Source organism: Pleurodeles waltl, chromosome 11 (assembly GCF_031143425.1).
Source record: "Pleurodeles waltl isolate 20211129_DDA chromosome 11, aPleWal1.hap1.20221129, whole genome shotgun sequence".
Taxonomy (NCBI): Eukaryota; Metazoa; Chordata; class Amphibia; order Caudata; family Salamandridae; genus Pleurodeles; species Pleurodeles waltl.
Window position 1 is genome coordinate 991,470,506 of NC_090450.1, and position 22,849 is coordinate 991,493,354.

A 22,849-nucleotide genomic window follows, 5' to 3' on the forward strand; every position below is an offset into this window, starting at 1 on the left:
TAGAGGAAGAAGGGAATGGTGTGGCACTAGTTATTGTCTGCACATGCAACAGGGCAGTGCACATACAAATAACCAAGATCTTGCAACTTTTCTTCACAGTTCAAAACATGGTCTACAAGTGTGTTTACACTTTTCAGAAGTAGCTTGCTGGTAGGTGGATTAGTGGCTCAATGTGAAAAGATTAAAGTAAGAAAGTTTCAATGAAAGACAGAAACCACCTGGTCTGGAAGGGAGTGGTCCTTCCAGCTGTGGCGACATGCAGAACACAGGAGGAAAGGTAGGAAGAAATACACCTCTGTGACGTCAGACATTCCGTTGCTTGCTGTCCCACATTTCACCTGCCCTTACCACCAACTCTCACGTGACTCGCTGCTTAGATGGAGCAAAGAAATTTCAGGACCTCCCCTGCACATCTGAGAATAAAACCATCCAAACCAGATATGCTAAACATTTACTCCCATGAATCAACATTAACACTATTTTGTGGGATTTTACGAAGAATCCACAATTAGTGTTCTTTTATTTTACTAGGTAACTGACCACACACAGGTGCTGTTCCCACAGGCCAGGGGCAATAACACTGAATATATTCCTTGCTGCCCATGGGTGCCGCTCTTATGGTCAAGTGCTGAAAGCCCTATATCTGCTATCTCACATCAATCATAATGTGAACAAGGGTCTAATCAATCAAACCACCATCTATCTGACGTAACGTTATATGTGGGTGTGTACAACAGTCTGGGACCAATAAACCCTGATACACTATGAAGAAAGTCACACTTACTACATAAGATGGTGCTCATACTATACGTATGACCATTTTCAAAAACGTAATTACGCATTTACAGGGGACGTCCCAATGCACATATGGCAATTGCTTGGGCAGCATCCTAATCCGAGCAATACAACCCGAACCGCCAGGCCTGGTCCTCCCTGAGCCCTGAATGCGCGGAACTCAGGAGTGGTTTCACCCTTCCTATGGGCTCATTAGCAAGGAACAGCTTGATTCCAGAGGCAAAGTAAGCACACAGCTCAAGTCTGTGCATACCCGACACGCTTAGGGCATCTGAAAAATAAAGGGATGGATAGCATGCTTGTGTTCTGGTACAGGGAGGACCTGGCTTGGCAGGTCGGGCTGGAGCAGGATCATGACTGGTTTGCATATAGCTGGGTCAAAATTAAGGTGGCACGGTGTGCAAAACAACAATGTATTGGTTACCGTGGCTGAGATTAGCTCAAGTATTTAATCCATCCCTGGTTTGTATACTTAATGAGTTCACAAAACACAGCCACTCCTTCTCTTTACGGACCAATAATGAAATTCTCAATGTAAAAGGTATTATCATTTAATGGCCAAATTCCATGGCACATTCACAAATCACCAAAAACCAGAAGAACTCCTGTTGTTTTCAGGAGATTTCACTGCCCTTTTACATCTGGCCTTTTTAAACATCCAACAACTAGGGAGCCACAGGCCACGCCCTGCTGAAGGATCTGCTGTAACCAGTTTCACCACAATATTGTCTGCCTCACCAAAGACTTGTTTTTTGGGGAGTGAACCCATGCACTGGAAACCAACGTCTGTCTGCACGTTTACATTTAAGATACATTTCCTATCAACCTCCCCCATTGCTACTTATAAACAATGTATCCGAAAAATTCAAACTTTTCTACTTCATCCAACATTTAGGCATGTCACCGAAGCATGACTCTGCTCTAATAACAAACTTTATTTTTTCCCCAATACAAAAACACTAAGTTATTGTGCGGAAGTCATGCAACAGCTTCTTTTCTTTTTATGTTGTTCTTGCTTAACGTGTTAGTGGTCTAAGATAATTGGATTCATAGGGAACAACTCCCCTTTTCTGGAGTAAGGCTGGGCTTCGGTAAGAAGGCTGAACCTACAAAGCATGGCTCTCGAATTCTGGGAGCTGACTGGAAAAGCAGGAACAAAAGACATTCTATAGCTGCCCCCAGCTCTCCCTAGTCCAAGCAAACCCTTATTGATTTACAGTGGGACAGATGGTAACACTTAGTGCTCTCTTTTGTGGTAGTGTGGGCTAGCAGCTAAGGCTTATCAGAGGGTAGTTCTGAGCATTTGTTGTACTCACAGAGGCAATAAATAAGACACACACAAGAATAAATCCGAGACCAACTTAGAAAAATAACATTTTAATGTAAATGTTGATACCGAGAATTTCTTTACCAAGTAAACATTTTTTTAAATATCGATTTTCACAGGTAAATAAAATAAAATGTGTCTTTAGGCAGCAGTGCTTTCCTATGGGGAAAATGGCACATGTTGCATAGTTAGTTACGGTCGGTTTCAGGGGTCTATTTCAGGAAATAAGGTCGTAGTTGGGCAAGTTCCAAAGTACCACCAGTCATTACTCGTTACCTGCCCTGGGGCTTCCGGGTGCAGAGGTGGTAGTCACGATGATAGCTCTGCGTGCTACACTGGTGCCAAGAAGGGGAACCACCTGGAAACAAAGTGCAGGGTGGGGTTTGGGAACAAGTCTGTGAGCTCCCATTTGGGGGGCTCAGGTCGCAAGGGTACTTGGTAGAAGAAAACACAGTCAGAGCCCTGACTGGGGAGCTCAGGTGCAGAGTAGAGAGGTCGACTGGACTGGGTGCATCAAAAGTCCTCACAGTTGTTGGTCTCGCCGCCTGAGGGTGCAAAAGCATAAAAGCTGGGCAACTATGGAAGTAGGTCTTTCTGGTGCCGAAATCCCTCGATGGATGTTTGGTCTTCGTGCAGTGGGAGTCCACCGGACTCACACAGGCTTGGTTTTCTGCAGTGAGTCCGGTACCCCGTGTGTTGGTGCTGTGCGGCTCTGGTTGCTCCTGGTGTCTCCACACTTGGTGGATCAAGAGGTCTAACCTTCTGGGGCACAGGTACCTCCTCATGGGCTGCTGCAGCGTCGGGCTCGCCGGTGGAGCTGGAAGACACTGAAGCGGACTCTTCTGCTTCGGTGCCTGCAGACTGCAGGGGAGAAGCTCCTCTACCCCAAGGGTGATTGCTGACAATTTGAGAAGGGCTGGCAGTCTTGCGGAGTTCTTGGCAGATACTCAGCTGCAGGACGAATCACTGACACGTTTGTCGAGACTGGAGTAGGCAGGCAGGGTTTGGCACCAAAAGCCCACAGCAAGTCTTCTGTGCTCAAGGCTCTTCTTTGTCCTCTTTTTCTTGCTCCGACAAATCCGAGTTCCGAACATCAAGGGTGCCTTCTAAATGCTCAATTTAAGGGTGTTAAGGGGACTTGCAGGTAACAGCTATTAGGCTACTTACCTTTTAGGATGACTACACTCCATATAGGACAACTTCCTGTGGGAGGGGGCATAAACCTGACCCAGTGAGCCTAATTCCACAAAATTCCAAGATGGTGGAATTTCAAGTTTTGTGTTCACTTCAGGAGTGGAATTAGCCTGATATGGAACAGGCCTCCTGACAAATTTTCTACCCTATCCTGGTGCCAAATGGGCCTGGGGCGAGGGGTTGGGGTGGCATCTCCACTGACTGGGGAGGCCGGGGTCACATAACAAAGGATATGCTGTTAACTAGCCACCCTGCTTGGAGGAGGTGGTAACACCTCCATCTAGAGTAGAATTTGTTTTTGCCCTCAGAGATCGTGGCCTCTCAACCTCAAGGGATCAGAAACTTGTCTGTGGTGGTGGGCTGGTCAGGACCAGTAAGCCTACACACTACTACTTGGTGGGTTTTTAGGAGACAGCTCTAAGGTGTCCATGGGTGCATATATTAATAAACCCAACACTGAAATCCATGTGGACTTATTAATATGAGATGTTGATACCAAACATCAATGGGTTCAGTGAAGCCATCAAGTAGCTGGGAAACTCGTAATTACCAGTGTCCCGCAGATGCACTTAAATGGGTTACACGTTAATTTGTAATGTCTAAGAATCAACTTAGACATCAATTACAGGGGCATATCTGTTCATGCAGATATGTCCACACATGTATTATAGTGCGCCCTGCTTTGGATCTGTGAGGCCTGCTGTAAGAGTGCCTTACCTATACTGCATGCAGTGTCAGCAGGCATGGCACACAGGTGTACCATGTCATGTTTTCTTTTTTTTTCTGCACCATGTCAGACAGCCTTCAATGGAAGTCTACATGTGCTAAGTGAGGGGTCCCTGAGTGGGGCACAATACATGCTGCAGCCCTCAGAGGGTCTTTTTAGTACTCCATGCCTAGGTACCTGGGGTACCATTACTAGGGACTTACAGGGGCGCTTAAGGTATTTCCAACTGGGGAACAACTGCACAGTTTTAGGGAAAGAGAATTAGGAAAAGAGATCTGGAACTGGGGACCTGGTTAGCAGGAACCCAGTGCCATTTGGTAAAAATTGCATCAAATATCAGTCAAAAAGTGGGGGTGACCATGTCAAAAAGGGGAACTTTAATACAGGTGCACAATAGGTTCAGATAATCAACAGCTGAACATAATGTGTAACGCAGTAATACTGAGGGTGTAGAAAGTATTGACATATGCTCTTGCACGTTGGTGCACAAATTTCTATTACAAAACGGACAAGTGACTTACCTTTGGTGGAGACAAATCTAGTTGCAGATCCACAGATTTTTTTTTAGCAGGACCCCTGTGTGCCATTAGGTGGGATTGATCGGCTCTGCGTCCGTCGTTGGCATCATCCGAGCCGGAAAATCACCTCGCAGGTCCTATTTAGGTGCCACCCCAGCATGCTGACTTCAGTTTCTTTTCACGACTTTACACGCCAGAAGCGCGGAGCCCTAAAGAACACTGACCACTGGTGCATCAAAAGCAGGGCCCTGAAAGGGCCCTAGAAATCAGTTTGCAGAACAGGAAGGATGGATGGGTTGGTAAGGAATCGGCAACTAGATATTGTCACTACCAGATCTGGCGTTAACAAAGGTAAATAACTTGTCCTTCTGATAGAGCCATCTAGTTGCAGATTCCTTACCTCAGAATAGCTACCCACGCAATACCATTCCTGGAGGTGGGTCTGCAAACGAAGATCACACCTGAAAGTCCTGCAGGATTGAACAGGCAAAGTGAATGCCACTACAGACCTGACTGTACAGTCAGTAGCATTTGGTAAACATGTGCAGGGATGCCCACATTGCTGCCTGACAGATGTCCAGGACTGGAACTCCGCATCCTAACGCAGTGGTCGCAGCTTTAGCTCTGGTAGAATGAGCATGCAAACCTTCAGGAGGTTGCTTTTTAGCCAGCATGTAGCACATTATAATGCAAAGACAACCCATCTGGAGATGGTTCTCTTCGGCACTGTCCAACCTTTCTTCGCCCCCACATAATCAACAAAAGGTTGATCATCCATTGGAACTCTTTGTTACAATCAAGGTAGACCACCAATGTTCTTTTGGGGTCCAGGTAGAAGAGTCTCTCCTCTTCTTTAGAAGGATGTGGGGGTGCATAAAAAGTAGGCAGGGTGATGGATTGGTCTACATGGAAGGGTGTAACCACTTTCAGAAGAAAGGAGGGCCACAAGGAAGGCTTAGAGGACAATTGAGTAAAAGCCTTAGAAGGAGCGCACATCAGAAATATCAAGACCAAATTCAAGTCCCAATGGGGTATGATGAATGGGGACGGAGGCAAAAAATGAGTAAGGCCTTAAGGGACCCTATCAACAATAGGAGATTTAAACAAAGAAGGTTGATCAGGTAACCTTAAAAAAGCAGAGATTGCAGACAAATAACCTCTTAGAGTGCCCAAAGTAGAGCCCTGCTGGGCCAACAAAAGTATAAAAAATAGAACCTCAGATAGAAGAGCAGAAAGGGGATCAACAGGCTTGTCTGTGTACCATGCTACAAATTTCTTCCGACAGGTGTATAACCATTGATGTGGAGGAATGCCTGGCTGCCAAGATTACATTACAGACTTTGGGTGGAAGGTCGAAAGATGTCAACTGTTCCACGCAAGAAGGCAGAAACTGGACAGGTTGGGGTGAAGAACCCTCCCCTGCTGCTGAGACAGAAGATCCTTCTGAAGGGGCAATAGTTTGGGATATCAGATCCTTCCTGCCCAGTCTGGAGCCCCAAGGATTACTTGGGTCGTCGTTCTTGATCTTCTTGAGAACTCTGGACAGAAGTGGTATGAGCAGAAAGGTGTAGAGGAGGCCTGAACTCTACTCGAGACGAAAAGAGTCGCCGAGGGATTACCGCCTTAGAAACTCCAATGTACAATACTACTTTCATTGTAGGTTCTCTGCAGAGGAAAAAAGATCTAACCAAGGCTCTCGCCACTGTTGAAAGAGACATTACGCCATCTCTGGCTGGAGACGCTATTCGTGATCGACTAAGAATAAACAGCCGAGTTCATCCGCTCAGACGTTCAGAGAGCCTACCAGATGCTGAACCACCAAGGAAATGCCCAGTTGCTCCAGCCACGTCTAGAGGCATAGAGGCTCTTTACAAAGGATCCATGACCCCACCCTGCTTGTTGCAGTACCACATGGCAGTGGTGTTGTCTGTGAACACCTGCATTACACCTTGCCTTTGAGAGGGAAGAAATGCTTTCAATGCTAGAATGATTGCCTGGAGCTCCAATAGGCTAATGTGGAACATGGGCTCCACCGCAGACCAGATGCCTCTGATCTCCACCTCTCCCAGATGCCGCCATATCCCAGAAGTGACGCATCTGTCAATACTGTCAGATCTGGTTGGGGAAGGGAGAGGGTTCATCAACCGCCACAGCAGCACTTATACTGGACCCACAATGTAATTTCCAGCATAGACGCCAACGACGGACATGGAGCCAATCTGTGCCACCTAAAGACGCGCAGGAGTACTGCTCGAGAAAAATCTTTGGATCCACAGTGACGCCTGGGGAAAATGTAGGGTAAGAAATTTGCAACTAGATATCTTTATCAGCTATGTATCTAAAGCTGGATTCCATGGACAGGATTCTTATTAACAGTTTGGTGTATTTCACACATGCCACTGATCATGGTACTCCCTAGATTCAACCCTTCAATTTAAGTGTGCAAGCGCTATGCTTCTTTTGTTTCTTAATCATGGTCTGTCACATCATTCATGTATGTGCTGTTTTACTTGACGCTTCTGCTCTCACTGATCTTGAATGTACACCTATGAGACTGTTTTTTTTGTTCACGTTAGAGGCTCCCTCTGGGTCTTCTACATAAGAAAACAAACTTGGGGTTTCGTCAGGGTGGTGTGTGTTTGGAAGGATTGCATATCCTTCCTCCTGCTCCACATTTAAGTGCCCAACAGTTCCATTTCATTTATTCCTTGTGAGATCAGCTCATTGTTGAGGTCTGTTCACTGTCACACGACTTGAGAATAGGGTACTTGCGAGTATTTTCCATGTCCAGACAGTCATCTACAGTGTCACTGCCAGGGTGAAACAGATTTATTGTTCTAGTACCGATCTTGCCTGGTTGCCCAGCAAAGTGCTGGACATCCAATGTAAATGAGTTCTTGGCATGACAAGTCAGATGGGTACTGCAAAAGTAAATTTATCTGGAAAATGTTGGTTTTAGTGATCCAAAAATATGTTTTCTACACAAAGTGAAGGAAAATTAGCGTTCAAAACATGCTTTTATGTCAATCAGTGTACAAGAAAGTGCTTCTCAACCTCTATTTTTGCCAATTCGCACAGTGATAATGTTTGTCCTATCTGAGTTGTGGCTTCATCTACATTGGTTAGTCCATTCAGCTATCTCAGTCTGTGTTCTTTAGTTTGTATTTTTAAACAATGGTTGTAGGAAGCTGGCTCTTTATAACATATACCAACATGAGGTAAACCGTGCAAAGAGTCCGGGGAATCCCTTTTGATTGGACAGGGGCTTGCTCTAGCAATACCAAGGTGATCTTAGGGGGTAGTGTGGTCGAGCAGCCTTAGGCTTTTCACAGTGGAGTGTTAAGACATCTGCAGCAGGCAAACAGTCAATACATGATGCGCACGACTCAAGGAGGAGATCCGTACCAATTTAAAAAGAGAACGGGTATCTTTATATATGTTTAGGCACCAGAATCAATACGATGAGGTAAGTATGTTTTGTAATAGAAATTATTACAGTTTTGAAATGTCAACATCTAGCTCAATTTTCTGAGGCTGCAATGTTAACTTATGGATGAAAAACACACAGCAAACAGGTACTCAACAGCAACTTACAGGACCAATCTTCCAGACTTAAGGTGAGTATGGGGCAGGGTTCTAGGCCACACCAACAGGTACCTCAGGCGGCACTTATGAGGCTGGGTGCAGTGCGTCGGGTGCCCTATTGAAGTCAATGAGGTTCGGTCCAACTAGAAAGGTGCTGCAAGTAGGGACTGGGGGGGAAGGGGGGCAGTCCGGGTGCACAGACAAGGGGGTTCAGAACTTGGAGGGCTTGGGGACACCTTTGGTCCTCTTCTCCTCGGTTTTGGGGGCCGGGTGCAGAGGTGTCCTGAGGCTGCAGGTGTCGTCGTGAAGATCACAGTAGGGGCGACTCAAGGTGGACTTTGTCTCTGGAGTGTCTGGGGACCAAGCTGGCACTGCTGGCCCACTTTGACTTGGGGGCACAGGTGCAGTGCTGCTTTCCGGTTACGGGTTTGGTGGTCCGGAATTCTAGCAGTTCTTCTTAGGTGCCTGCAAGATGCAGGGGAGCAGCTCAGCTACTCCACACAGAGTTCCTGGTTCTTAGGTGAAGGCTGGCAGTCCTCCTGGGCTTTTGGACAAGCAGCTGCAGGACGAGGCATCTTTGTCACGACCGTTGAAGTCAGCAGGCAGGCTGGCAGGGTTGGTGCAGAGTCAGTCACTGGTTTTCAGTGCATGTACTAAGAAATCCACCACTGGAATCAGTGTGAGTTTATTAATACAGGATGTTTGATACCATACATCCCTGTTTTCTTTGAAGGCTTCATGTAGTTGGGGAACTCGTACTGACCAGTGTCCAGCACATGTACTTAAAATGGCTTCCCTGATCACTTACTATTTCTAAGAATCAAGAAAGACATAGCAGGCGTCTATCTGCTCTTGCAGATATGACCACACATGTGATAAATATAATGTACTCTGCCATAGGGTTGGAAGGCATGCTGCAGGGGTGACTTGCATATACTGCATGCACTGTTAGTGGGCATGTCACACCGGTTATATGCAATGTCATGTTTTCACTTTTAGTTGCACCAAGACACGGAACCTGCAATGGCAGTCTGCATGAGCTAGGTGAGGGGTCCCTGAGAAATGCACAAAACATACTGCAGTCCTTTGGTACCCATGCCCTAGGTAACTGGGGTACCATTTACTAGGGATGAACAGGGGTGGCAAATGTATTGCCGCCTGGGCAACAATTGTACAGTTTTAAGGAAAGAGATCTGGCACTAGGGACTTGGGCAGCATTTTCTGTCAAAATTATATCACATACCAGCAAAAAGTGGGGTGACCATGTCAAAAAGGAACACTTTCCCACACTGGTCAACAAATCTGCAGGTTCAAAGTCTAACGTGTGTCTTCTAATATGCTTTACTATCCGAGTTGCAATTCAGAACTGTGGTTATATGCCTCCTTGTGTCTTTTTTAAGTGCATCAACGTTACTCGCCCGATATTTGAGGCTTGGCCAGTCCGTCACTAATGCCTTTCGAGCCGATACTGTTGGTGTGATCTATGTGTCTGCTACAGTTCCAATTTTTCCACTAACAGCAGTGCATAGCACTTCACGGTGGTCTGCTGGATCTGGCAGTCCCACATGTGAAATTAACATATGCTAAAGGGTTTCACACGAAGACTTGTGCTCTTTCAATAGGTCTTCACAAACGTATAACTACAACACGTGGTTAGGCGTGATGATTTACAACAGAAGTTCCTGGCAGAGCCCTAAGCTTCAATGTTAATCTGGGATTTGTTCCCTACCTATTTTTTATGCGCTAGCACTAAGGTCAGACAACATTCTTCACTCTCCTGTAGTTCTTCGAATAAAAAACAGACCCATGTACAGGCTATTAAAAACATGATCAATGACTCTGCTTCTCAGCCTCTCCTGTAAGCCAGGGATTAAAGCAGAGCTGCAAGGACCCCAGGCAGCTAGGTGATGTGTCCCACACCTGACCCTTCTGCTGGCCTGCACACTGCAACGATGGTCTTGGGAAGCAGCACAGGGCCCGCTTGCGAGAAATCTTCCTCCGAATTGGAGGCTGAATTGCAATAAGATTTGAAAGGAGGTATGCTTAAATATGGACTGCAAAGGCTCCGGCTGACCTTTGCAGACAGCCAGTGATAAGAAGATCTAGTAGACATGCCTCCTCACACTCTTGATGTGTTAGTCTTTGATTTGAACACGCTGTTACCTCAACAAGCAGACTAAAACTCCACCTGAGTAATGAAAGCACAGGTCCTACAAGCCTTTCAGCTCTCCAACGTAAATGAGAAGCTGCCAAACATGTTCTCATAAATAAATAGATTCACTACCTGTCAGAAAATGATGCCAGGGCTAGGACCTCAATTGTCATCCTGCGCATGGATTCTGTATTAAATCTTTTATTTTCCAATGTCAACTTTTTAGGACAAGGCCACAGATCACTTTTTGTAAGAGCAGAAGAGAGCGCAGTACTGGAATTTTCTAGACAAAGCTCTATCTGATGTTGACTCCTGCTGGCCCCTCTGTCATTTCAGCATGTCCAACTCTCGGCCTAAGAAAATGAGAGGCTTTACACACATGCAAACATACAATTTTAGAGCTCATCAAATTGAATCTGTTTCTTCCTCTGAGCAAGCAGTTCAAGTCACTGCTTCAATCAAATAGAGGGCGAACCATGAAATTCTAGCAGTACAATATTTACTTTCTCTGCTTCACAAAAAAAGACTAATTAGTGATGGGGATTACATTATCTCAATACCTCCACAAAATGTCCCATTACACTGGAATAAAATTCTCTTTTGACCAAGGTTCTTGCTGTTCCCACTGCAAAATTCAGAGATCTATGATGTCATCTATACATGGCTCTGAATATTTCATTGAAAGTAGATGAATTACCTATGCGCAGAATGATAATTTTGCAGAGCTAAGGGTTCTCTGAAATATTCCCCAAATTAATTCTGTCTGCATGGGCCAGTCTCAGTTTTGAGCCTTCTAAGCATCCAGAAGAAAAAAACTGGGGTAAAAGTGCAAACAATGAAAATGAATTTATGTGTGACATAGCATGAAGAGGCAATCAAGAGAGTTGCTCTAATTCCACAACCTAATATGTTTATCTATTTTAAGCTGATAAAGTCTCTTCATAACTTGAAAAACAAAACGTGACAGTCCAAGTACACCGTCAGTATTTAAAGGGGCTATTGTAACACTGTCACACCAACGACATTAGCTTTCAAGATAAAATGTTGCATTGTATGGCCTTTTGTTGCGGTCTACCAAGTCATTAGGAATGTAAAGTTCAGACAAATGAAGTTACCCGCTGACAAATTTTTATATAAGGATGGACTAAGGGTCTCAGCAACTCTCAGACAGCACTCCTGGGCTCAGCGAACTCGGGTGAAACTGTGCGCCAGGCTTTAGCCCTCGGTACTGTGCAGCAGAGGTGGTGGCAACTTGAAGACTTTGGGCTACCAATTTGCCCCAGAGCAGGCTTCTTCGGATGTTGTGTCTCTGTGCTGTGAACAGGAGGTTAGCCAGCTAGCCCTTGGAGTTCTCTTGGCTTGACCGGGCTCTGGAGACAGCTCTTCCCTGAGCAGGACACGGCAGACACAGTCCCTTCTCTTCGCTAGCCACAAGGTGCAGTCCTCATCATTGCAGCCTTTCTTTGCTAGCGACCAGGTTCTGTCCCTCTTAATGACTGCTTCCTGAAAGGTATGGCATCTGGCTATCCTAGGATGCACCATTCTGCCTACTCCTATCATGGCAAGGCCCCTTTCTCAACACTCAGGGCTCTACAACCTACCCTATAAGGGTGGCTAAAAAAAGGGGCTACACGTCCCTCGAAAAAGTGGTCTGACAATTGGTCTCTCCTCTTCTGTCCCCAGGGCCAGCTTGTCTGTCTAAACAATAGAGTAGCCCCTCTCCCGAGTTACTCATTTGCCCTTCAAAGGCAGCTTCTCCTCTGAAGCTCGCCTTCAGGGGCTAACACCTGTGTGCCTTCCTGCAGGATGAAGGGAACCCGCCTCCTATGCAGTCCCCTATTGTTTCCTTTCCTGGGAGTCTTTAGCACGTCCCCCCAGGACGGCAGAGAGGTGTCTGCAGGGCAAGCCCTGTGTACATCAGTAAACGGGCACAGGAAAACTTAAGCAACTAACATGGCAACTTCTAAAGTTGCACTTTGCCCACCAGTGAAACTAAATTTGATGTAATCATTAAATCAGATTTAACGCACTGATTCTTTTGATACCAAACAGTATCAATCTTAGCGGTCACATTCAGAAGTTATCAGGGCCAGGGTGATTGCCTGTAACCCTATAATTGCCAAGGGGACTACTAGCCTTCCCATCGTAAAAACTTAAAGTTTCTTACATGTATGTGTAGTTTTGCAGCTTAAAGAATTTTCTGGATTCACATGCTGTGCTTTGTTCTGCCATCTAGTGGTTAGGTCTGGAACTTTCCACTATTTCAGCCATTTTTTTTTAGTCCTTCTTCTCTTTATGTGTTTGGTTTGTTGGTGGGCGATAACGGAACTGTCATTTGGTGTCCTCTTCTGACGTTGTCCTACGTCCGTTCCCACCTTAGATAGTCATCGTCATATATATTATTTTTTGCTTTGTCCTCCCATCTTCTTGGTGGAAGTGAGCGAGTTGCTTGTGAATTCAGAAAATTCTTCAAGCGGCAAAACTACACTTACAGGTAAAAAAAACTTTACATTTTGCAGCATAAATCTTTCCTGGATTCACATGTTATGCATTGATTTTGAAGCAGTTTTTAATATTGTGGTGGTAGGGTTGAAGATGGGCAATGATTTGTAAACACATGTTGTAGAACTCTTTGTCCTACTCGAGCTTCCTTGTTCATTTGAATGTCAATACAGTTAGGTTTGGTAAACGTGTACACTGATGACCATGTTGCTGCCATACAGATTTGTTGTAACGGTGCATTTGCCAAAAAAAGCAATGGTTGTTCTTTTTTTCTGTGTGGAGTGTGCTCTTGGTGCCTTTGTCAAGCTTTCTCCTGCAGAAGTGTGGCACAACTGAATTTTTGCGCAATCCATCTTGCAATTGTGTTCTTTGTTACTGGTCATCCTAAGTAACTATTTGCCAATGACACAAATAGTTAGTGAGTTTTCCCGCAAGGCTTTGTCTTTTCAGTGTAATACATGATGGACCGTCTTGGGTCTAATGTATGCAGGGTTCTTTCAGCGTGCATCTTTGGATTTTGAAAGAAACTTGGTATTTCAATAGTTTGATTAATATGAAACTCTGAAACCACTTTTGGTATGAACTGCAGATCTCTTCTCATGACAAGTCTATGTCTGTGTATTTTAAAATAGGATTCTTGCATTGTGAGTGCCTGCAACTCACTTATTCTGTGTAGTGAAGTAATAGCTACCAAAAAGGCTCTTTTTAAAGTTAACATCTGTAAAGTAGCTTTGTGCAAAGGCTTGAGGCTCGTAAGTTGAGTAAGTACCACATTTAGGTTCCATGGGGGTGCTAGTACCCTTCTTGGCGGTGCTATTCTCTTTGCTCCCTTCAAGAATCTCTTTACTACTAGTATTGTGAAAAAACCTCTTCCCCTATTGTCCACTTGTGTAGGTCACTACTGTTGCTAGATGAACTCTTAAGGATGCATATGTAAGACCTGCCTGTAAAAGATGAGCTAAATATTGTAAAATGTTTTTTTCCCTTGTGATTTTCTTCACTAATCCCCTTTACACACTATAGTGAAAACCTCTTTCATTTTGCCCTATAACATCATCTTGTTATTGGTTTTCTTGCTTCCTTTAACACTGCCATTGTGTTTTCTGATAACTTCATGTGTCTAAATTCTAAGTATTCAGGAGCCATGCCACTAGACTCAAAGATTCTGGTTCTGGGTGTAAAACCCTTCCTTTTTCCATTGTCAACAGTAAAGACTACTTTGGTAGTCTTTAAAATCTTCCCTGTGATAGTGCACTATTCTCTGAGCACCAGGTTTTCCCTGGCCACTGAGGAGCAATTAAAATTAAGGTCATGTGACACTTTTGCATTTACTGATAACCCTGCTGAACAGTGGAATGGGGGAAAAGCGTATGCAAATATCCCTGATCAGTTAATCGAAAGGGCATTCCCCAGTGACCGAGGGTGTAGCTGTCTGGAGGCAAAGTACTGCCATTTCATTTCCGAGACATTACGAACAGATCTACTGTTGGTGTACCCCATTTCGGAAAACTCTTTTGTACCACCCTCTGGTTGAGCTCCCTTTTGTGGGAGCCTGAGGCCTACCTGCTCAGTCTGTCCACTTTTACATTGTCCTTAGCAGGTAGATGTATCGCTTGAATCTCCATGTTTCTTTGTATTGTCCACTGCCAGAGTGGCTGATCTAGCCTTGATCGGGGTGGAGATCGAGTACTTCCTGGTTTGTTGATGTAAAATGCTGTATTGTCTGTTCGACTCAATATTGTCTTTCCCCAAAGTTGTTTTTGGAATGCTTTCAAAGCTAGAAAAACAGTTTTTAGTTCCAGAATGTTGATGTGGTGTACCGCACCCTGCTTCTTCCAGATTCCTTGTATTTTCAGTGATCCCATGTGTGCTCCCCATCCTATATGTGAGGCGTCTGTGGGTATCGTCACAAATGGAGTTGGTTGCAGAAACCACCTTCCCTGTGTAATGTTTTCTCTGTTCCACCACGTAATTCCCCCTGCACCTTTTGCGTAACAACCACTAGATCTTCCAAACTCCCTGCTGCTTGTGACCATTGATTTTGAAGCCACTCCTGGATTGGTCTCATAAGAAGTCTCTCATATGGGATCAAGGGAATGCATGACGTCGTCTTTACCAATAGGGTTCCTAATGTCCTCACTGACAGAGCTCGGTCTTGTGGCAAAGAAGAGTCCCTCCCAGAAGGGAGGGTGTATTTTTCTAGTTGGAGAATGCGTTCTTTTGAATCAAATTTCACCTTGCTCCCGAGAAAATCTTTCCTGTTCTGGTGAGGGCTTTTTCTATATTTAACGAGACGCCTAGACTGTACAGTGTCTTTATCACGATTTGAGTGTCCTGTTTGCATTTTTTGTATGGGTTTGCCCTTACTAACCAATCGTCGAGGTATGGATATACAAGTATACCTATTCTTCTGAAATGTGTCACTACTGATGCAAGGCACTTTATAAACACTCTTGATGCAGATTTTTTCAAAATTCTAGCACTGTGAATAGAGCAGTGGTCTCCAAACATTTTAATGCCCCCCCAATTGAAAAATAAAACTCATTGGGCCACCCTCAGAATTTTTCACAATTATTTTATAAAGATGGCAATGTTTAAATATGTCTAAACATATTTAAAAATTGCAGTTAAGTACTGCTACCTTTTTAAAACTGCAAAAACATCCTCCTGCTTAAAACAAAGGCCTGTTATTTGTATAATATTTAATTTGGCCAGAGTCTGGGGCCCCCCTTGGGATCGCTTGAGGCCCCCCTAGGGGGCCCCACCCCCCAGTTTGAAGACCTCAGGAATAGAGTGTGTTCCGTTTAGCACAAACCTTAGGTATCTCTTGTGTTCTGCATTCAATGGAATGTGCAAGTAGGCATCTTTTAAGGCCATCTATAAAACGCAAAAAATAAAAATGACAACTTTACAGGAAGTCATTCCGCAGTTTCAAAAAGGAGATTACATGGCAACAATTGACTTAACAGATGCCTACTTGCAGATTCCAATGAATGCAAATCTATTTTATAAACTTGTTGATGAACCTGAGATCTAGGATTGGACGCAAGAAACAGTCTTACCTTTGGAATTAGGGAGTATGTTCAGTAATTTCCCTTGTTGATTTCTTGCTTTGGGACATGTTCCATTGCTTTTTTTGTTCAGTAACTCCTTGACCTCCTTGAGGAGTCGATTTGTTTAGTTCTATGAAATAAACTAATTGAATCGTGTTTAGGATCCATTTGTCTGAAGTTACCTTCCTGCACTCCCAGAGAATGTTTTTTTAATCGTCTACCTATTAGTGTGCTATGATGGCACTTAGCCTTTTTGGTGTTTTCTCAAACTGATGCTGTTTGTGAGGGTGTTGTAGTTTTTGTGCAGTCACTTATTTGAGGGAGTTGAGCCTCCTCTATCTGGCTGACCTCTCCCTCTGGCTTTTCATTGAAAATAATTTTGTCCCTGTTGCTGGTGCTGTCAGCTATGCTTGCTTGCAGCAGTTTGGGTCCCACTGTGGAAACCTTGGTGAGAACTCACATAAGAAAAGATACCCCTGCAGGCTGGCCTTCTTCCCGGGAACGTTCCCCTTTGTATTCCTCTATGAAACTGCAGTGCGCCCATGGATTTTGCCGTTTTGTTGTCCTTTTTAAGTTAGTTGAGACTTTCATCCCCAGTTACCAAACAATTGTTGTCTATTAAGCGGGATGGTTAAGATGTTAGCTTGTATTTCAGGCTTGAACCCTGAAATCCCCAACCAAGAGTAGCGCCTTAGAGTGACCCCCATCATCATTTGTCAACTAGATGCATCTGCTGCATCCAGAGCAGATTTTAAATAAGTATTTGCTATGTTTTTACCGCTTTATGTTAGATGTGCTGCCCCTCTCTTATATTGCTCAGGTAGAAGTTTAATCAGTTCTCCAATCTCCTCCCAATGCTGATCAGCGTGTCTTAAGTCATGCATTTGAATTTGCAATCCACCATTGGTTTGCAGCACTCTGCTCGATCCTACGACCCATAAGTTCCATCTTTTTACACTCCTTAGCTGGAGGTGGCCCAGAGGTTAGCACTTGCCTTGCCTTTGAGGTGATTATGGAGTCAGCCGGTATTGTATCTTTAACGTACACAGGATCTTTAGAAGAATATTTACACTTCTTTTCAGTCCTTGGCATGCATGTTCTGCGAGTGGCTGGTTCTTTAAAGGCCTCCCTGCCTTGATCAAGTATGCTTGGGAGCATAGGAAGAAATTGGTTTCTTGCTTGACTTGGCAGCAGTGTTTCTAACAGAAAACATGACTGAGGCTTATCCTCTTCAAGTTGAACATTAAATGTTTTAGCAGCATTTTTAATCATCAAATTGAACCTCTCAATATCATCTAGGGGAGTGGGCTTGGATTGCTAAGTCTGTAATCCCGCGACGGGTGAGTCTTCCTCCAAATCTTCCCATTGACAATGTGTATTCACCATCCTCTGAAGGCTGATACATTCCCTGTTGGTCCTCTTCCTCCGCATAAAATATTTCTTCCTCCTCTTCTTGAGGCTCAGGTGTGAGTGGGGGGGTTAATTTCTTCGAATTCTACCTCAGAAGACTCTTTTGTCATTGAAGTCTTCTGTGGGATCCTGAATCCCTTCAGACTGTTGTCAAGTTTTTTTTGCTTGTAAAGAAGCACGGGCATTTCAGCTTCAAGTCTTTTCCTTTTTTTCTCGATTTTGGCAGCCCGCTCTTCGAGGGTCAGGTGTTGAGTGTTTCCTCTTTGACGTTAAAGTTTCCTTGGATGATGCCTCAGACTAGTTAGGACGTTTTGCTAGTGCACTTTGGGTTTTCTATGACGATTCATCTTTCGATGTGTGTTTGTTGCAGTTTTTTCTCCATTTGAGACCCACTCGAGGGCCCCGTGTGACTCATTTTCCTGGGGCATGCCTGCAGACAGTGAAAATTTCAATGCCAAGGCTCCCTTTTGTGCCCGCGAGTCTGATCTTTTCGACTCGGTTGTCTTAGAGGAGGTTGCAGTCTCTCTTACCTCTGGTTTTCTGCTCTTTTTCGGCGCTTCATCTTTGCCCTTGATGATCTCCCAATCACCCTCCAAAGTTTCTTCTTCTGCCCCCTAGATATTCTCATAGTTGTTGCTCTAAAGTCCCACATCCCTAAGGGATGTGTTGATTTTTGGCCTTGCAAGGTGTGATGGGCCATTCTTTTGTCTCGCTTTCACCCTCAATGTTTTCGGCACAAACACAGAGGAGGCGTTGCAATCTCCGCTCTAGTGGTCAACTGGAAGGCAGAGGTTACACATTGTTTGTTTATCCTTTTGAGTGTATTTATGGTGGCAATTTTTGCAAAACTGGAACAGTTTTGACTTCAGAACTCCCAACAGGGGGCCACGCTTACATGGGCATTCTCTGCAATCTGTTGAGTTAGTAAAAAGTGCAATCAATCTCACATCGTCCTCGGACTCTCCCTGCCGACGATATTCTTTTACTTTGAAGAAGTTTTCTTTGAATTTCTTGCAAATTCTTTGAAGTTTTTTCTCGTGTTGGAGACATCTCTGCAAACATCCAGACCCAGCAGCGGGAAAAAAACCATCTGAAGATGGCCATCTAAGGAGGAAATATCCAGAGGACGTAGGATGACATCACAAGGGCACACTGAATGGAGGTTCTGTTTACACCCACCAACAAACAAAAAACAGAAAGTGCAGAAGGACTAAAAAAAATGGCGAAATAGTGGAGAATTCCAGACCCAATCACTAATGGGCAGAATAATACACAGCATGTGAATCCAACAATTTGGTGGTTTTACTGCTAGAAGATGTGAAAGTGCATGTTCCACCTTTTAACATACAGCACTCTGCCTTAGGGCTAGTTAGGCTTGCCATAGAGGTGATTACATATTAAAAGGGGAGGTTTGGATTTTGCTATTAATTTAAATGGCAAGGTTGAGTTATCAGTTTTAAACTGCTCTTTCAGTCTGCAGTGGTAGACTGTGAATCATGTTTTACCATGTCCCACTCAGGGTGGAACTACTGCTGCAGTCCTTGGGGGACAATCTAAGTCACCCAGAACCAGATCACAGATTTCCCCTAAGAAGGCTTGGCATCCAGGTTTGTTCAGAAACCACATGTGTTACCTATATCACAATCATCTCTAACAAGATGGATGGTAGAAGCATTTTGAGGGCAAGATAGACAACCATCAACTTCAGAAGGTTGATACAATATTACTGTGCTTTCCCTGAAACAAATCTTCTGAGCTGATATACATCACCATCCCATCTGTCACTGTGTGTTGATTGGAATCAGTCAATAGATAAAGACTAATTACAAAATGTTCTCCTCTAGCGCCACCTGTGAGGTCTTGGAGAGGTGTTGCATGGTGGATAGTTTATTTACCTCCTGTGCTTTGGAGAAATAGTCCACTTGGTGGTGGTTTACTTGGCACGCCAGAAGAGGCATCAAGCAGAAGCAAAAATGTGGCATGCAAATGAAGCTGAGAGAGCAAAATCTATTAGGCTGTATACCGAAGGCTTTATTGAAAAACATGTGTTTCTGATGCATTGATGAAAGTTTGAGTATGCTTTGATTCACATTTGTTGTGAATGTCATAACTCTAAAATACTGAATTCTATGCACTACAATATGTCATTTGCTGTGGTTGATCTCCTATCTAAAACTGAGGTCAAGGTGAAGTTTCCCAATTCTTTGTTACATACTGGCTTTGATAAACCAATTGCAAAATGACCAACAACTGCTTCTTCTCCTGGTGAGCAGCTACAACTTCATTAATTTGGACAAGGCATCACTCTCAGGTCCACAGCAATTTGTATAGCTAGTGTTGACGGACTCTCTAAATGTTTCAGTGCTTCTTCACAAATTAGTTGTGAAAATGTGTGTTTGAGATTTATTGGTGAATCCAGTGCTTTTGTTTTAGTTGTCGAACTACGTGGCCAATGCAACCATTCTGAACTTCTTTTACCCATCACTTCAAAGTTTTCAGATAGTGTGTTTATTTTGTACAACTCAGCCTAAACTAATTGGTGTAGAAAATGGGAAACATTATTATAGAAACAAGAGTGCAGAAGCAAAAAGTACCAAATTCCTGTATAAGGGAAAAAAGCAGGTACAGAAGACGTAAAGGGGAATACAGGTGGAACATCAAACAATCAAAAGAAATAGGATATCGAAGGGAATGATGAACAAAGTTGAGTTTTAAGGGCTGCATGGAAGTGTACCAAAGTAGCATCAACGCAGACAAAGTGAGAGGTCAATGTGTGGAAGGGGGTGATGAAGAAGTGTTTCTTTCCAGCGCTTTTATATCTGGTTTGGGGGTGTTGTGACGTGTATTGTGCGTGAGGGGAAAATGCATTTTTCTGCTTTGTAGATAATGGATTTGACATTAGCCATTGGCACTAGGATTACAAAACTTAAAGGTCCTTGCTCCTTCAAGGTTTTAAAAGTTTCCCCTCCTCAAAAAGTGCAGAAACCACTGTGTGCCTAACAGGGTTGGGATCTCTTGAACCAGCCAAGCAGAGGTTTGGTGTAGAATATGTGGATGGAAATTCCCAAAACAGTAGCTGTTGTATAAAAATGTCTTCTTCATTGTACTCTGCAATGCTGGAAGGTGATGCAAGTTGTTGCCTCCCTCTGAGGAGCTGGACCGTAAAGGCAGAGGAACAGATTTAGTAGCTAGGGCTTTCTAGGTGTTGCTGAGAGCTGTTTTTTTTCTAATCTGTCCCTGGTCTGATCTTTCAGTATTAGAAGGCAGCTTTAGCTGATCTTGCTGATGAGATGTTTGAAGGTGCTAATGGGATCAGCCTCTGTATGATATCTTACATTGGACATGCATTACTGTTTTCTCAAAGCCAACCTTTCCAATGCTCCTGACTTCTCGGTCTTCTTTGAAACTTCCTCATCCCTGTATGACCCAGTGGCATGGACCTGAAAAAGAAAGGCTGAGCTCCTTGTTTAGCATCTGGTTTTAACAGAGAAATTAATAAAGGACGGGTCTGATGGATTCCCAATAGCTGAACCTGCAAGAGGAAATGATCCATCAAATTATTTTCCATGCTGATAATCGGATCCGAGACCTTCTTTCAGGGTCATTTTGAAATCCTGTCTTATTGACCATCACGGGAAAGCTGCTCCATGGCAGTCACAGAGACCCCCATCAGATGCATCAATAGTCACCAGACTTTAAAGCTCTGTGACTTTGCAGCCAGATTTTGCTAACCTTTCTCTTCTCGGGGACCAAAGGTTGTTTTCTTCGCAGACAGAGAAGAGGAAGACAAAGACCTGTATGTTTTTATGCACTGTCGAAAGAATCTGAAAGATAACTTCTTTTCTGAAAAAGTGTGTCCTGATCAAGAGCCCTCCATTAAAGTTCTTGCTGTAGCTTTAATGGTCTGACTGAACCTAGTGTTAAGTCAAGTGTCATAAAACTCACCAGGAATCTAGGCATATGTGATAATAGAAGTAAAGATGCTTGTTCATGTTTCTAAGACTTTTCCCAAGAGGCATTTGCCAGAGATCACGGTTAGTGGTGCAATCATTGAGAATAAAGCGAATGCAGAGGAAATAAACTGGTGAAAAAACAAAATTAAAATCACTGTGCCTTCACAGAAAATGTTTATGAAAGTACATGAAACCCAAGGAATGAATGAAAATCAGAAGGCACATCTTTTGTGTTTTGAGTTTCTTAAATCACAGACCAAAAAAAACCAAAATGAACCTCACTCTACTGTATTCAAGACTAAGACTAAATTTTGTCTCTAGACAGATGTTTAACTTATTTTTTTGTGAAGTGTTATTTTCAGGATCCCACAAAAATACATTGACATTAAATGTTTATGAATATCAATAAAGGTACCCCGTCACGAGACAGGTGAAGAAACTGTTTGAAACCAACCTAAACAAACTTTCCTGACTTACTTCCTGCACGTCCTTTCAACCTATTATCACAGCTTTCTTTTACTCTGCTCCTTAAAGTGTGCTGGATTTATACCATCAGAAAGCGTCCAGCTCCTACCCCACCTCCATCTTCTGCCCCTCCGACACTGTCACACAATCCCCACAAACGTACTCTCAAATGCTTTCTCCTATAGCCAGGCTGACTGGTCAGATCCTCTCTCCTTACGTGTTAACTGCAATATCAGCTTCTTAAAACGAGCATATAGCACAGGCTTCCTGTTTATCAAAGGGGGTCCTTTGAAATACTGTCAATTGGGTCCACAACTACACCCCTTTCCTCCTTTTGAGAGGTCTAGTCTCTGACAATAGCAGAACCTTTTTTTTTGCAAGGAACACAGCACCACGTGTGATAGAAAGCTGAAGAGCACTACTGTTTACACCTGGACATCCAAAAGGGCCAAGAATCGACATACTCAGTAAATGTAGTCTGTACGCCAAGGAGAACAGAAGCATACTCTGCTTTGTATGCATCTTTGTTCAAAATATAATTTTCTAAAAGCCGCACATCCAAAGGCTGATCAGGGGGATGGAGAGCCTTTCGTTTACACATTCTTACCCACTACACAAACTAGAGGCCATATTTCCAGTAAATACAAGATAATGCACCATAAACAAGATTTTTGCTTAAACAAAAAGAAGAACGAAACCGACCAGACACACCCCAGTGATCTCCACCTAGTAGGAAATGTGAGACAAAGACCAGTGCAAGCCAGGAAAAAACAGAATCTGTCGACATTTGAGGGTGTTTCATAACTCAACCCCCCTGCAGTGAAAGGGCAAGAGAAACCTGGAGAGGGGGCAGGGGGCCACTTACTGGGCAACCGAGCCTGTGCCTGAGAGGCGAGAACCAGCCTCTGGGGCAGCACACTTTGTTGGGTGGTTTGTTGGGGGACCTGTGGCTGGGGCTGGCCTGGCTGGGGTGCAAGTGTGCCCAGCGGTTTCACAGGCGTGGCCAGGTTAGCAGCAGAGGTGACGATCGGCGCTGGCTGGAGTCTTGGAGCACTGTTGGAAGCCTGAGAGCTCTGAAACTGGGCGGCTGGGGCTGCAAACAACAAGGGTCATTTGTGCAAAGCTGTTAAAACAAGCGGTTCAGAAAAGACAGCAGGCAACACCTGAG

At 44.1% G+C, this 22,849-nt stretch overlaps 1 protein-coding gene across 8 annotated transcripts in view; it reads right to left on the minus strand.

The window, feature by feature from the left end:
- EP400 (E1A binding protein p400) overlaps positions 1 to 22,849 on the minus strand; it is a 601,391-nt gene that overhangs the window by 363,867 nt on the left and 214,675 nt on the right. For 6 of the 8 annotated variants that reach the window (XM_069215331.1, XM_069215337.1, XM_069215334.1 and 3 more), the window contains exon 23: positions 22,547 to 22,774. The exons of the other annotated variants lie outside the window; for them this stretch is intronic. In XM_069215331.1, coding sequence (XP_069071432.1) covers positions 22,547 to 22,774 — 228 coding nt within the window. The remainder of the gene's footprint in view (positions 1 to 22,546; positions 22,775 to 22,849) is intronic. 8 annotated transcript variants of the gene reach the window in all.